The sequence below is a fragment of the Crocuta crocuta genome, unplaced genomic scaffold, assembly GCF_008692635.1.
Source record: "Crocuta crocuta isolate KB4526 unplaced genomic scaffold, BGI_CrCroc_1.0 scaffold107, whole genome shotgun sequence".
NCBI lineage: Eukaryota > Metazoa > Chordata > Mammalia > Carnivora > Hyaenidae > Crocuta > Crocuta crocuta.
The window spans coordinates 2,971,041-2,987,374 of NW_027531877.1; the positions used below are offsets into that span (position 1 = coordinate 2,971,041).

Here is a 16,334-nt window from a genome sequence, read left to right on the forward strand (position 1 = left end):
GGCGGACAGGATCCCAAGCAGGATCCAGGCACCAAACTGTCAGCACAGAGCCCAACATGAGGCTCAAACTCAGGAACCGGGAGATCATGACCTGAATCAAAGTCGGACGCTTAACCAACAGAGACACCCAGGCACCCCTGGATTCATTCTGAAAGTAGAGTCACCAGTATTTGCTGAAGGATGGGTTGGATGTAAGTGTGACAAAACGGAAATCACAAATGACCTTAAAATTTACCATGGGGTAAATTTTGTTGGGGTGGGGGGTGGTGCCTGGCTGGCTCAGTCAGTAGAAGATGACACTCCTGATCTCAGGGTTGTGAGTTTGAATCCCACACTGGGTGTGGGGCCTACATAAAAAATTAAAATAAAATAAAATCTTTAAAAATAAATAAATAATAAGGTTAAATCAACTGAAACAGGAGAGACTGGAGATGAACATCAAAGCAGGCAACAGATAGATCCAAGAGTTCAAATTTGGATGCACCAAGTTTGAGGTGCTCATTAGGAGACATATCAGTAGGCAGTTGGACATAAACCCCACTGAGGGAGAGTTCCAAGATAAAGATATAAATTTGGCACAGAGGTGGTATCAGAGCTATGAAACTGGATAAAATCATCAAGAAATGGATATAGATAGAAAAGAAGACCCAAGAACTGATACCCAGAGCACTCCAAAATTAAAAAGTCAAGAGGAGAAGGAACTTGAAAAGAATAAAGGGAAAAGGCAGCCAGTAAGGCTGAATTAAAAGCAGGGGAGTATAAGAAATCCCAAGGAATCTATCCCCAAACTCCTAGAACTACTAAGTTTGTGCAGCAAGGTCAATCATAATCTATATAGTAGCAATGTACAATTAAAAGCCAACAATATCATTAATAACAGTTCAAAAAACTGAAATACCCATGTATAAATCTAAGTAAGTATATATAGGATCTGTATGCTGAAAACAACAAAACAGTGATGAAAGAGTGTTTCTCCTAAATGAATGGAAGATTTAACAAGTTCAAGATGTCAATTCTCCCTAAATCAAGCTACAGCTTTAATGCAATAATTATCAAAATTCCAGCCATATTGCTTTTTGTAGATACACTGATTCTAAAAAGACAAGGGAGGGGCGCCTGGGTGGCTTAGTCGGTTGGGCGTCCGACTTTCGCTTAGGTCATGATCTCGCGGTTCGTGGGTTCGAGCCCCGCGTCGGGCTCTGTGCTGACTGCCAGCTCAGAGCCTGGAGCCTGTTTCAGAGTCTGTGTCTCCCTCTCTCTCTGACCCTCCCCTGCTCACGCTGTCTCTCTCTCTCTCTCCCTCTCTCTCTCTCCTAGAAATAAATGAAAATATTTAAAATAATAATAATAATAATAAATAAATAAAATAAAATAAAAAGACAAGGGAACCTGATAGCTAAAACAATTGTTGGAAAAAAAAAAAAGTTGGAGGAGTCACACTTCCTGAAATTTTCTGAGAAAAATTTAACTTTTTCTCCACTTGATTTTTATCTACTCGATTTATATTTTTACCACCCAATATAAAGCTACAGTAATTAAGACATGTGGTATAAAAGGAAGGAAAGACAGACACACACACACACACACACATATATGGATGATGCAAGAACAAAGTCTAGAAATATATCAACAGTCAACTTTTTTTTTTTTTTTTAACACAAAGGTACAAAAGCCATTCAGTGGAGAAAGGAGGGTCTTTTCAGCAAATGGTATTGAAACAACTGGTCATCTCTATACACATTAAAAAAAATTGACCTCAACCTAACCTCATTATTTCATTCAAAACTTTACACAAAATGGATCACAGAGATATAGAGAACGACACAGAAAGCTCTAAACTTCTAGAAGAAAACATTTTTGTGAGAGAGAGAGAGAGAGAGTGAGCAGGGGAGGGGCAGAAAGAGAGGGAGAGAGAAAATCTTAAGCAGCTCTATGCCCAGTGTGGAGCCCAATGTGGGGCTCAATCTCACAAATTGTGAGATCATGACGTGAGCCGAGATCATGATGTGAGCCAAAATCAAGAGTCAGACACTTAACCAACTTAGCCACTCAGGCACCCCTAGAACAAAACATTTTTACAAGTCTTTGTAATAAGATTAAGTGAAGAATTCTAAACATAACACCAAAAACACAAGTCTATAAAAGAAAAAAGTACCAATAAACTTGATATCAAAATTTAAAATTTTTACTCTCAAAAGACATTTCAGAGAAAGAAAAGACAAGATACAGACTGGGAAAAAATACTTGCAAATCACATATTCAGCAAAAGACTTTATGCTTCCAGAATAAATGAATATCCACAGTTAAAAAATTATAATCTCATTCTTCTTGAGTTCGAGCCCTGCTTCAAGGTCTGTGCTGACAAACCTGGAGCCTGGTTTGGATTCTGTCTCTGTTTCTGTCTCTCTCAAAAATAAACAAACATTAAAAAAGAAAAAAAAAAGGATGGCTAAAATAAAAATACACTAGTGCCGGCGAAGATGCAGAATTAATGGACCTCTTACACATTTCTGATAAGAATGTAAAATGATACAGCCATTCTAGAAAACAGGTTGGCAGTTTCTTAGATATTTAAACATTTATTAAAAGGCTCAGCAATTCCACTACTAGGTATCTAGCCTAGAAAAATGAAAGCTTATATTCAACTTATTTTCAACCATTCAAGTATAAGGCAACTATTTTGCTGCTGTTTCTGTTGTTGTTTACAAAGGTACAAAAGCAATTTAATGGAGAAAGCAGAATCTTTCTGGCAAATCATGTCAGAATAAATGATCATCCATACACAGATACAAAAAAATGAAACCTCATAGAGTTTTTCTTGTAATAATCAAAAACTGGAAATAAACAAACAGAAAAATAAACTACAATACATCCATGTATTACTCAACAGTAAAAAAAAAAATCAATTATCAAATGTGTTAAACAAAAAACACATCTTAAGGGCATAGTGGGGATTTTTAAAAAAAGGTCAATTTGAAAAGGATATATACTGTATGAATCTATTTATATAACATAATTAACAAAATTATAGTGATGGAGAATAAATCATTGGTTGTGAACTATTAGGGATTGGGGGAGGGTGTGACTAGAAAAATACAGTCTGAGGGAGTTTCTCTAGGGTGATCAACAGTTCTGAACAGTTACACAAATCTATACATGCAATCAATTTCATAGAATTTTTTACACATGCACACACCAAAAAACTGCATGTAGCAACTGGTGAAATCTAATTAAGGTGTGTATTTTAGTTAATAGTACTCAGAATTTTATCACAGTTATGAAAGATGTTATCATTGGAAAAGCCAGGTTAAGGGAATAGGGAACTTGTATGAGAGACTAAAATTATTTCAAAATAAAACACTGTAAGTGTTTTTTGAATGCTGCTGATAGATCAAGTAAGACAAAGACTACTACAACTTGTAAATTGCTGGTGACTGAGAGGAACTGTTTATCCATGAAGGAGATGATTGGAGAGCAGAATGCTTAAAACTCAGATTGTGGAGGGTTTTAAGTTATCAGAAATGGCATCAACTAGGATGTGATCACAGAAATTAAATGGCTGAGACAGACAATGAACCAGATCTCTGAAGTAGCAAAGTTAAGGCAACTGAGAATTTCTTATTAAATTTGGGGAGGGGGAGGATCAGCTTACTCTTGAAAGATTCTCAAGGAGGCTACTAAACTATATCAAGAATAATAAACCACCAAATGTTCTTCTAGAGTTGCTCTTCTAGAGTTCTTGTAGAGTTCTTCTACAGTTGGTCTATAGAAAAGCTTATGAAAGCCCCAAACAAATAGTAAAATTAGACCATGAGAAAGATTAGGCGAAAAAACATATGCAAAGCATTTTGCTTCCAATTAAAAGGTGAATAATTTAGTGTCTTTCTCCAAAATACAACCCCAAAGTGGTTTGCGTATTATACTAAGAGCAAAATCAGTGAACCCTGTTCTTAAGAACAAGGACAGACTTTGAAACCGGTATGATGTTGACATCAATGAAACAAGCCCTCTTCTCATGGCCTTCTGTTAAACAAAAAAAGCATCCTTTTTCAAGTTAGAGAAATACATATGAGCAGATTATGTGATTTTACATAAAGTCACACTGAATTTCAGCAGTAGAGCAAGAATCAGATTTACATTTTCACTCTTAAAGAATTTAGATTAGGATTCAGAAACTATTCCAGCAGATAAAGTCAACATAGAGAGACAAGCTTCACTATAAGGTTTAGTGGCTATCACACTAACCCAAGTTTCCTGCCACTCTTCCCTAATCTTCACGACCTTGATTCATATTCATAACTTCCAACTGATAAAAGAAAACCAAAACAAAAGAACTGTACTCTTTTGGACTTACCCACTTTCATCAAAACAGACCCACTCCACAATGAAGACAATGAAGTACTGTCAAAAAGAATGTGATCTACAGAGTAAGACAGACTTGAGGTTAAAATGTCCCAACTATGCCCTTTGGTAGCTATAAAGGAAAAATACCTACCACCCTCAGAAAACTGCTATGAGGAGATTAAAAAAGAAAATCTGTAACCCTGTAGTAATTCATACACAAATGACACCCCAGTAAGAACATAGCCTTCCATTTACCCTATAGGAAAAAGTTCTAAACCAGACAATGAGCAGCCAAATAACAATCATTTCAAAGAGAATAAGCAAAATTCTATACTGAACAAAATAGATGCCTTCCCAGGTTTTTTTTTAAGTTTATTCATTTATTATTTATGAGAGGGAGAGAGAAAGCACAAGCAGGGGAGGGGCAGAGACGGAGAGAGGGAGACACAGAATCCGAAGGAGGCTCCAAGCTCTGAGCTGTCAGCACATAGCCTGAGGTGAGGCTTGAAACTCACGAGCTGTAATATCATGACCTGAGCCAAAATCAGACGTCTAACGGACTGAGCTAGTTACTCTTTTCATCTCCTTGCCCCATGATTTTCTTATTGGGACACATGAAACAGAATTACTCTCTACCCTAGAAACAGGTAGTCTACTGCTAAAATTAAAAAAGGGTGCACTCCCCACCTCACGTTGCAGAGAAATTACAGAAAAACTATATGAAAATCTCTTTTTTTCTCTCTCTCAAATTTTGAGAGCTCCTAAAAGAATGCTTTTAGGTATATCAGATTAACACTCAAGTTTAAGAATGGATCTGATTGAACACATATGTATGTGTACTTAACACACAACTGGTACACTGTGCTTCAAAACTACCACATGTTCTACTGAGAAAATCACTGAATCACTAGACCACACATCCCACTTTTCCGGCCCTGCCAGTGACCTCTGCTTATAATCTCTCTAGATAAAAAAGGATCACAAATTGGATTTCCACCTCTACCCTCTAAGCCAAGACAGCCACGCCAAGAACTATTGGAAAGTCACTTGATTAAAAAGACTCCTCTCTGCTGCTACCTACGGTGGTGAGTAGCTACTGATAAGGCAGCAACTGGGACCTGCCTTCTGAAAGGAGGCTGCTCGGATACCATGCTCTGAATTGGTGCTCACTGTTCACGGGCCAAAAACACAAGTAAAAGCACAAGTGTTCTTTCTACAAATAACATAGAATTCCATTTCTTGTCACGTTAGAAACACAGATTCATGATAAAAGCAGCAAATTGTCATTTTTAAGACTCATTCTCATTCCAAATATGAAAGCTTAAAAATAATCGATAAAAACGTTGGAGAATTTAATTCTTATTTAAAGAAGGAGCCCACATGAGTTTGGCTACAAAAGAATATTAAGTGATCTTCTAGAAAGCCAGATACATGACATAAACTATTTATAGCTACAGGAAACACCAAATGTTTCATGAGTGACTTCTTTAGACACTATTTTTGCTCAAGCTTCACAATTACTGAATAAGGCAGTATTCAAAATCCCTGTACTGTGTTGAACATGCTTATTTTTTATGTCTTACATCACCAATCCTGCACTCCAATCACAAATGAGTTTCACATAAGCTGTTTTAAGCTTACACTTTTAAACACAGGTCCTATTTCTCAACAAAAACTAAATTTAGGATTTTAAAATAACTGTTTAAAGTAACCACGTCATGATCAAAAAATTAAATAATTTTAAATCAGTCTTCTTTAAAAGGCTTAAAGATCCTTTACTCTAAGATCCCAAGCCCTCAAAATTCTAGTTCTTTCCTAACATTTGATGCCAAATGCTACCTGAACTTATCTAATAGCAAAACTTAATGTGAACAAATGAAGGAATGACCCTAGCCCTTATTTACCTTACTTAATTGGGACTAGTCATATTTCATTATATAGATATTAAGGTCTTTGATTATGTGTTAGACTCTTGCTGAGAATACTACATAAGGCATACAAATCACATAACCTTTCAAAAATTCAAAAAGTTTTGGCTCCAAGTTTTGGAAAATATACTGTGAACCTGTATTTTGATAAAATCTTCACTATGAAAACATGCTTCAACCTGTCAGTTTTCAGGATGCTAAAAATTTTTGAATTATTCAAGTTTTATTGCATAATAAAACCTGAAACAGCAATGATCTCTTACATAAAATGTACTAAACATCTCCCACACATGTATTCTTAATTATCGGACTGTGTCACAAGACTTGTTTCCTTGTTTTTTCATTATAAAACCTGAAAACTTGCACTGAATTTGTAAGTAACTGTCATGTTCTCTAAATTTAAGTCTTTACTAGATTAAGTCAAAAAGTAAAACATCTTCTTCTATTTATTAAACTGTCAACCAATTTTGTACTCCTTTCCTTTGATAAGAACCAATAATCTAAAGTCAAAATATTCTTACGAGTTAACATAAATAAGATGAAGCATAGACCTGAAATTTTACTTTCCTACCACATAATCCTATTCCTAGGATTATATAAATATTCATTAACTACAAGGATAATCATTTGTAGCAATCATTATTAATATTTAGCCAAAAAACACTGACATTTCACTAGACTTGATGAAATTTTTTCTTTAATTAATTTTTTTAAATACACTTTACCTTTTAAAGCAGTTTTAGATTAAAAAAAAAAAAAAAACTGAGCAGGAAGATATTCTCCCTCTTCACGACCACAACCGTTAATTTCCCACATTATCAATATCTTTGTTTCAACTGATGAATCAATACGGATATATTATGGGTATATTATTATCAACTAAACTCTGTCATTTACATTAGGGTTAGTCTCTCTGTTGTACATTCTATGCGTTTTGATGAACACATCATGACATTCATCGATCACAATAATATACAAAATAGTTTCACTGCCCTAAAAATCTTCTGTACTCCAATCCCTCATCCCTCCTCTGTCCCCACCCCCAAACCCCTGGCAACCAATGATCATTTCTGTCTCCAGAGGTTTGCCTTTTCAAGAATCTCATATAGTTGGAATCATACAGTATGTAGCTTTTTCAGATTGGCTTCTTTCAGTTCACTTTATGCATTTAAGGTTCTTCCATGTCTTTTTATGGCTCGATAGCTCTGTATAATATTTCATCATATGAACATACCACATTCACCTACTGAAGGACATTTCAGGAGCTTAGAAGTTTCCGTAGTTATGAATAAAGCTGTTGCTGTAAACACTATGTGCTGACTTTGTGTGGACATAAAATGTTTAATTCATTTGGATAAATACCTAGGAGCACAACTGTTAGATCATATGATTAAGATTATGATTAGTTTTCTAAGAAAGTGACATACTGTCTTCCAAAGTGGCTGTACCATTTTACAATCCCAACAGCAATGAATGAGAACTTCTGTTGCTCTTCATCCTAACCAGCAGTTGCTGCTGTGTTTTGAATTTTAACCATTCTGATAGGTGCATAGTTGTATCTCACTGTTTTAATTTACAATTCCCTAACGAACTAAGATACTGACCATTATTTCATGTTTACTTGCCATCTGTATATCTACTTCGGTGAGGTGACTGTTCAGATCTTTTCCCTACTTTTTGATTAGGTTGTTTGTTTACTTATTGTTGAGTTTTAAGAGTTCTTTGTATATTTCAAATAAAGTCCTTCCCAGGTATGTATTTTATAAATACTTTCCATCAGTCTGTGGCTATACTACACACAGAGCAGAGCTTTTTAATTTTAATGAAGACAAACCTCAATTATTTACTTCAAGGACCAGGCTTTTCGCACTATTATCTAAAAACTCATTGCCAAATCCAAGGTATAAATTTATTTTCAATTACAAAAAAAGTTTTCAAAGAAACAGTGTCATGGGTTCAACCAATTTCCAAAAAAGTACATAACATCCCCATCTAGAGTTTTCAAAATACTATTTATGAAAGAAAAAATAAATTAATGAAATATTAATACAAATGCTTACACTTTTTTTTAAGTAAACTCCAGGCCACACATGGACTTGAACTCATGACCTTGAGATCAAGAGTTGCATGCTTCACTAAGTCAGCCAAGCACCCCAAATTACACTTTTATCTAAAACATGTCAGATGATACTTCCAAAATAAGTCATACTGACATACTCTGCCTTCAGACTCTTTAGTCCATAATGAAAAAAAATACAGGTTATCGCTATGCAAATATTTCCAAATATTCAGAGATGAGAAGTTTGCAAAAAAGAAATTAGTCTGTTTTAGAAAAAGGTTGAGAGTGGGGCGCCTGGGTGGCTTAGTCGGTTAAGTGTCCAACTTTTGCTTAGGTCATGATCTCGCGGTTCGTGGGTTCAAGCCCTGCGTCGGGCTCTGTGCTGACTGCCAGCTCAGAGCCTGGAGCCTGTTTCAGTCTGTGACTCCCTCTCTCTCTGACCCTCCCCTGCTCACGCTGTCTCTCTCTCTCTCTCCTAGAAATAAATAAAAACATTTAAAAAAAAAAAAAGAAAAAGGTTGAGAGTTAATGTAAAGAAGATAAATTTGGGGCCCCTGGGTGGCTCAGTTGGTTGAGCATCTACTCTTGATTTCAGCTAAAGTCATGATCTCACAGTTTTGAGATTGAGCCCCGTGTCGGGCTCTGTACTGACAGCTTGGAGCCTGGTTGGGATTCTCTCTCCTTCTCTCCCTGTTTCTCTTCTCTCTGCCCCTCTCTCTCTCGGCCGCTCCCCCACTTGTTATCACTCACTCACTCTCTCAAAATAAACTTTATAAAATATATATATATATATGATAAATTTGACCTTTTTTTAGTTTCTTAACTGCATATTAATGTCATTCTATCCATCAAAAATATATTTATATTTGGCCATTTTGCCAACTCAGTGTTCACCAAATGAAATTCTGTCCCTTCTGGGGTGCCTGGGTGGCTCAGGTTAAGCATCTGACATCGGCTTAGGTCATGATCTCACGGTTCATCGAATTGAGTCCTGCGTCGGGTTCTGTGCTAACAGCTCAGGGCCTAGAGCTGCTTCAGATTCTGTATCTCCCTCTCTCTCTGACCCTCCCCCCAGCTTGTGCCTTGTCTCTTGCTCTTTCAAAAACAAGTAAACATTTAAATAAAAAATTATGTTCCTTTTGCTTGAAAAAGTGGGGGGTGGTAAGTAGATATAAGTGTAGGGAGGAAATAGAACTCTAAAAACAAGTTTAGATGGTAAGAAGACTTAATTCCTATGGTAAGCAAAATCAACATTTTAATTTCAATTTTCTTATCGCATATAACCCATTGATGAAACTCATTTAGGGAAAGAGATTTTAGGGCTTCTCAAAATTCAGGGCTCTCATCTAGAAATAACATTCAATCCCTTTAAATCTTGCAGATTTGTCAAGATACATTCAATAGAAAAGATAGAAAATAATGTGTACTAATTTAGGAGAGCTGTGCTCAGCATGTGAAGCAATAGTTGTTCACCCCTTAACCTTAGCAAAGGCATTCCATAACAATCCCTGAAACTATTTTTAAGATTTTATGAGAAGATATTTTTTTTTACAAACAATCCCTTAAAAAGTCATGGGAAACAACAGTGAAATTCAGTAAGCTTGGCTACTATGCAACTAAGAGAGCCTCAGTTTTCATAATCAGCAGTATATACTTAATATTTATGTAACTTTTCTTTAAGTACATCCAATATGAATTCAGATTTATCAAAATATGTTTTCTTAAATGGATATACAATCATTAATATATCAAATTTACACATTACCTTTTCCAAACATAGCATGAAAAGCAATCTGGTCCTGGTATACCTTGAACAAGAATCCTATCAGGTCAGTTTTAAAAAAAACTCACTACCCTTGATGTCTTTTGTTAGTAATTTTCGATCTCCTGACCTTCACACACTGCTCCTTGGCTATAAATCCCCATTTGTCTCCGTTGTATTCAGAGGTGAGATCCATCTCTCATTCCTACTGCAGTAATCTTGAATAAAGTCTGCCTCACCATTTTAATAAGCGTCAACACCACGTTTTCTTTAATAATAGAAACCTTGTTAGGGAGAAAACGTCAATTTCCTCAGTAAACTTTGGTTGGTAGACATAAAGGGAAAAACGAAAACTTCTTAAAATTATTCTTTATCAACCAACATGTGAATGCTGAATTGTGTCCAAGACACCAAGTCCATAGAGTTAAAGATACAAAGATGTGTCTATAACAAAGAACTGACTGGCTTTTGTCTCTGGTTCCTAAGAGACTAAATTCCTGCAATTTCCTGAGTAACAGGAATACCTTTGTTATTGAGAACCCATTAGATCACACCTGAGTTTATGCTGACAAGATGACTCACAATGGAGTGCTGGTCACCAGAAAGATCAACCAAGTGATCTGATGGATGGAGTTTGGAGCCCTAGGAAAGGGAAGGGGACTGGAGATTGAGGCTCAATCAGATGGCCAAGGATTCGGTCAATCATACCTAATCAAATATGAATGAAATAAATGAAACCCCAACAAAAACACCGGACAGCTGAAGCTTGATGAATACATCAGAGCACTAGGAGGGTGAAAAGCCTTGACTTCACTAGGAGAAGGGACAGAAGTTCAGCATTCACGGCCCTCCACACTCCATTTCACTTGAGGTCCTGGGAACCTCTAAATTTGTAGTAGACTGATCAAAAGTACGTGGCCTGGAAACCCCCAAACTTGTGACAGACATCTGAAGTGAGGGCAGTCTTGTAGGGTAAGGAGTCATGGAAATTCCTCTAGGTTTGTAGCCTGTTGGTTAGAAGTGTGGGTGACCTGGGGACCCTCAAAGTTACAGCTGACAACTAAAGCAAGGGCAAGGGACGATGACCTTAAACCAGCAGAATCTAATGCCAATTCTGGGTGGTTAGTGTCAGAATTGGATAATAGTATACTGCTATGGGAGACAAAATTTCTGTCCTCAAGGAGATAGATATGAGTTTATCAGTAGATCCACTCAAGTCCACAGACAACCCAACAAGGACAAAGAGTGGAATTTTTATTTTGAATTATTATGCATCTTCAAAATATTTAGGGACACCTGGGTGGCTCAGGTGGTTAAGCGTCCAACTTCGGCTCAGGTCATGATCTCACAGTCCCATGTTGGGCTCTGTGCTGAAGGCTCAGAGCCTGGAGTCTACTTCAGATTCTGTGTCTCCCTCTCTCTCTACCCCTCCCTGCTCGCACTCTGTCTCTCTCAAAAATAAACATTAAAAAAACTTTTTTTAATCATTATTTAAATCTTTTCTTTTGGTACTTTCTTGGAGACAGACAAAACTAAAGCCACAAACAGAATACTTAAGCTTCTGGAACAACTATGTAAAAATGGATATACAGTTTGGACAGTTAAGCTTCATGCTTATCAAAATGAAAATGGGAAAACTTCTAGTGGGTCTTAAAAATTTTTTAAATAGCCTTCCTTATTTTAAAAATAGTATATGTTCATGGGAGGAAATAAAATAGGAAAAATGAGAGATAAAATGAAATAATATACTAATAATTTCACTATTCAGAGAGAACCACTACTACTCTTCTGCTTCTCCTTCCCAGTTAATACACTAAAGAGATCTTTCTAGGCCAATAAATATTTACTGGGGTAAATCATAAACAGTCTCTAAAGCAGAACTAATTTATTTCCAATTTTCTGCTACAAAAAAATAATGTTGTAATAAACATTCTTATAACTAATTCTCTGCATGAAACTAGTACTATTTCCTTAGGGTAAACTATTTGAAACTTTCTATGTTTAATCATATATTCTTCTAATATGAATTTATACTCCTGCCACCTTTGGATAGGAGAATACTTGTTTTCTACACTTGACAAGCTAGGGAAAGATCTTACCTTTGCCAGTGTAACAAGCCAAACCATTTTATCAGTGTTGCTTTAAAATGAACTCCTTTGGGGCACCCCAAGTGGTGCAGCCAGTTAAGCGGTCTGCCTCTTGATTTTGGCTCAGGTCATGATCTCACAGTTTCGCAAGTTCAAGCCCCTCCTCAGAATCTGCATGCTGCCTGCACAGAGCCTGCTTGGGATTCCCTGTCTCCCTCTCTGGCTGCCCCTCCCTCACTCACACTCTCTCTCTCTCAAAATAAATAAATAAACTTTAAAAAAATAAATAATGTTAAAATGAACTTTCGATTTTTTAAGAAATCACACCTTTTTAAAAATATTTTTTGGCAATTTTTGTCTTCCACTGACAACTTTCTGTACATGCCCATTGCTTACTTTACTTTGGAGCACTCATCTGTTTCTCACTAGGTTATACGAAAACTTATATATAAACAGTTTAAGCCTTTTTCACATATATCTAAATGTATCTGTAGTTTGTCATGATACAGTTTACATCACTGTGAATAACACAGTGTCTCTTTAGGAGTTTATAAGCTGGCCACAGAAAATAGTCTATACCATTATCTTAGGCTAAACATTTTACTACAAGGTTATACCACGGAGCAATCAAGACCTAAAAAAAAAGTTCCAGCCCCCCTACCCCCACAAAAAAGAAACAGAAACCTAAAATAAGAAATACTCACACTAACTACTCAAGTAAATGTAAAATAACCCATTAAACATAGAAAACAGTTTTCTATTTCCAAACTGCAGATACTTTAAACTCTAGAAAAAGTCTACTGATTCATTGCAACACAGGGATTTGGGATTTAACACTTACTTTATCATTACTATCATTACTCTGAAAGTATGCATACTAATTCAAGATTTTATTTCTTTCCAGAGATGTAAGTTTATGAAAGTAATGCATGAGGAATTACAGAGGGGGAAGATAAGCTTACATGAAGCCAAAAGGAGAGGAAAAAAAACTAATTCAAATAAAAAGTGGATCCTTAAAACCCTCCCAAAAAAAACCTTAAGACCAAAAAAATAGAAATCTATAGTGTTCTGAATGTTGCATCTTTTTTGATTAGCTGATAAGTACAGAATGCATTTAAAAAAAAAAAGATTATAGATCTCAGACTGTAAGACAAAAAGTCACAGCTTTAAAATCTTAGTACTCATCAAATTATAAAGTATATACGCATATTAATTTATGCCAAACACAAATCACTTTATAGAAAATAAAATTGTCTTCTACAGGGGTGCCTGGGTGGTTCAGTCAGTTAAGCGTCCAACTCTGGCTCAGGTCATGATCTCACGGTTCATGGGTTTAAGCCCCACGTCAGGCTCTATGCTGACAGCTAGCTCAGAGCCTGGAACCTGCTTCAGATTCTGTGTCTCCCTCTCCCTCTCTGACCCTCCCCTGCTCACGCTGTCTCTCTCTCTCTCTCAGAAATAAATAAAACATAAAAAAAAATTCTCTTCTACATCTGATGGTATATATAAATTATTAAAACAACAAATAAACGAATCTACCCTAGGAATTTGCAAGAATCCCCACACAGTAACCCACAAGCTATCAGCACATTTAAGGCTCAGAAACTGGCCAAATACTACCACTTCTTTTAATATAAATAAATTTGCATTATAATAACTTTCAGGTCACTTCACTCAATAGCAACCTTATGCAAATTATTCAAGAACTCAAGGATTCCTATCCAAGTGTTTGCCTATTGTTTTTTAAAAATTTAGCTTTATTGCTATTAACTTAAAAGGTGCTTGATATTCATTAATAACTCAAAAATGTCATTAAAATAGTAAAAAGGAACAAAACAGAATTTCCCATGTGCTCATAATGACCTAACAAAATGTCCAACTAAAGTAAATTACATTAAAATATTAATTATCTTCAGGTGGTAGAACTAAGGGTGATTTCTTTTTCCTTTACATAACAGATTTTCTTAAACTCAGAAATGAGTATCTATTATTTTTATAATTAGCCATTTTAAATAAAAAGATAAAATGCACTAAGTCAAATAACTAAAAGTAACTTCCTGATATTCAAGCAATTATCTCCTCAAATAGAGGGGTAGTTTTTAAAAATTTTATCTGGTTACAGCTGCTCAAAATAACAACTGCAATAAACACGTCGCACTTTATACAAAGTACAGTTACAGTAAGACAGTACGGTGTATTTTCATCTGAGTAGTAATACTATATGCTTTGCTGTGCAATGTTTCATCAGCCTGAAGCCTAAAACAGAAGTTCTCAGTTATAATGGAAATTACTTTTTAGGGAAAAATTAATTATCTCCTTAAACTAAATCCCAGATTTTTCTCCTCCTTTAATCCTATCAAAGTACTTACTATCAAATTAGAATGTGTAGAAAATATAAGGAAATGTTTAGTATGTCTTGATACAGCACAAATACCCAGTCCCCTTTACCTTCCACAATATAGTGCTAAAGACCATCCAAAAACAAACAAAACAATACAAAAATCTGCTAGGGAAAAAGAAAAAAAAGAACTCGAGCATGAAACGGAGAACCAAAGAACTAGTTTAGATTATTATCCTCAGCCATCAAAATAGGGAAAGAAAAGCTAACCTGTCCTACAGTGCCAACTGCCAAAAGACAACTGGTCAAAAGGAGAAATATACTAGCAACTGCTCCACCCCCAAGACAGTCAAGGAGGTAAATCTCTGCTCCTTCTCTTCTATTTCCAAATCACATAAAGAGAAACAGGGAAGGGCAAGATTCAGGAATCACAGCCAAGAGTAAAAAAAAAGTAATCATGAAAAAAATATATAAATAAAAGAAAGTAATCACAAAATCTCAAGGGCCAATCCTAACCCTCATTTGTGAAACTTAACCTAGAAGGAAAGTTTCCAGTTATTTAAAAAAATAAAAATCAAAATTATCCTATAAACCAATGAACTATCTAGGTCAGTACAACTTTAAAAATAGTAAGTTTTGATGTATTCTGAGGATTTTATTTTGCATATGTATTTATATTCCTTGTGCTGAACTGTTTTCTCAATTTTAATAAGTAACTCTACCTCCTTTTTTATGGCTTCAATTTTCATTTAAAGTAGGATAAAATAAGCATAATCTTAGTTTTAGCTCTGCCATAAAACAGCTTAAGCAAGTGTCTGGGCCTAAGTTTCTTCACAGATGTACTGGAAGGAGTTGGCCCAAATGACTTAAATGAACCCTTCCACTGTAAAATAATCACTTTATAATGCTTCAGAATGACATCAAGTTGTTTTGGGTAACATCCTCCTTTAACTGAAGTTAACACTGTCTCTAGATTAAAACTGTGGGTATACTCCTCAGTCATTTCACCATATCAACACTGGTGAAGATAGTACTATAGATTTACTCCCACCCCAACTCCATCACCTTATCCAACCGCCGCACAACATACCCATCACTACCTACTTATTAATTTACTTACAGAGAAAATGGGTAAAGCAAGCCCCACTGTGTTGAGGACAGTGGTTGTGACGGTACTGTCATGGTACGGATACTGGATGCTGTTGTCTTTACAGAAAAAGCCTCTCTGAAATGGATATATTTGGCCCAAATTTAGAACAGCCATAGGCATGGAAGCTGTTGGGGAAGGGAAAAAAAGACACACATGGTTAAATTCAATTCACTTCATTAGGAAGTAAAGTCTACTGAATGGGATGCAAATCTTAACTGTATTTGGTACTTTTTGAAAAGATCAATATTCCAAAATTCCCAAGAGTGAAGATTAAGGAAACCATGCAGCATTAGCTTGTTCATATCAGCCCCACCTTTATCAAGTATAAATTCTCTTACTTGCGTTGACCTCTGATATTAAAAACATTCAATAAAAGAAATCCCCAGGGAAAGGAGCAAACTTGGCCCGTGGAAAAATTAAGCTGAAAAAACAAGAAGGTTGTATATTTTACATTTTGTGATTAACTTATTTTTAATTGAATTGTTCAATATCTTAAATATGTTTAAGGAAAAAAAAAGGAAACCTCTGTAAATACATTTAATTATCAGTAATATCACAACAGCCAAAAACAGTCAAGGAAGGGAAAGAGAGAAAATTTTGTTTCACATTAAAATGTAAATAAATAGGATTAGGAAAAAAAAGAAACAGTAAGTACATCTGATAACA

At 35.6% G+C, this 16,334-nt stretch overlaps 1 protein-coding gene across 2 annotated transcripts in view; it reads right to left on the reverse strand.

Annotated features, from left to right (window-relative positions):
- Positions 1-16,334, reverse strand: part of PLPP1 (phospholipid phosphatase 1) — an 85,095-nt gene that overhangs the window by 41,227 nt on the left and 27,534 nt on the right. The window contains exon 2 of one of the 2 annotated variants that reach the window (XM_077772980.1): positions 15,639-15,793. The exons of the other annotated variant lie outside the window; for it this stretch is intronic. Coding sequence (XP_077629106.1) covers positions 15,639-15,793 — 155 coding nt within the window. The remainder of the gene's footprint in view (positions 1-15,638; positions 15,794-16,334) is intronic. 2 annotated transcript variants of the gene reach the window in all.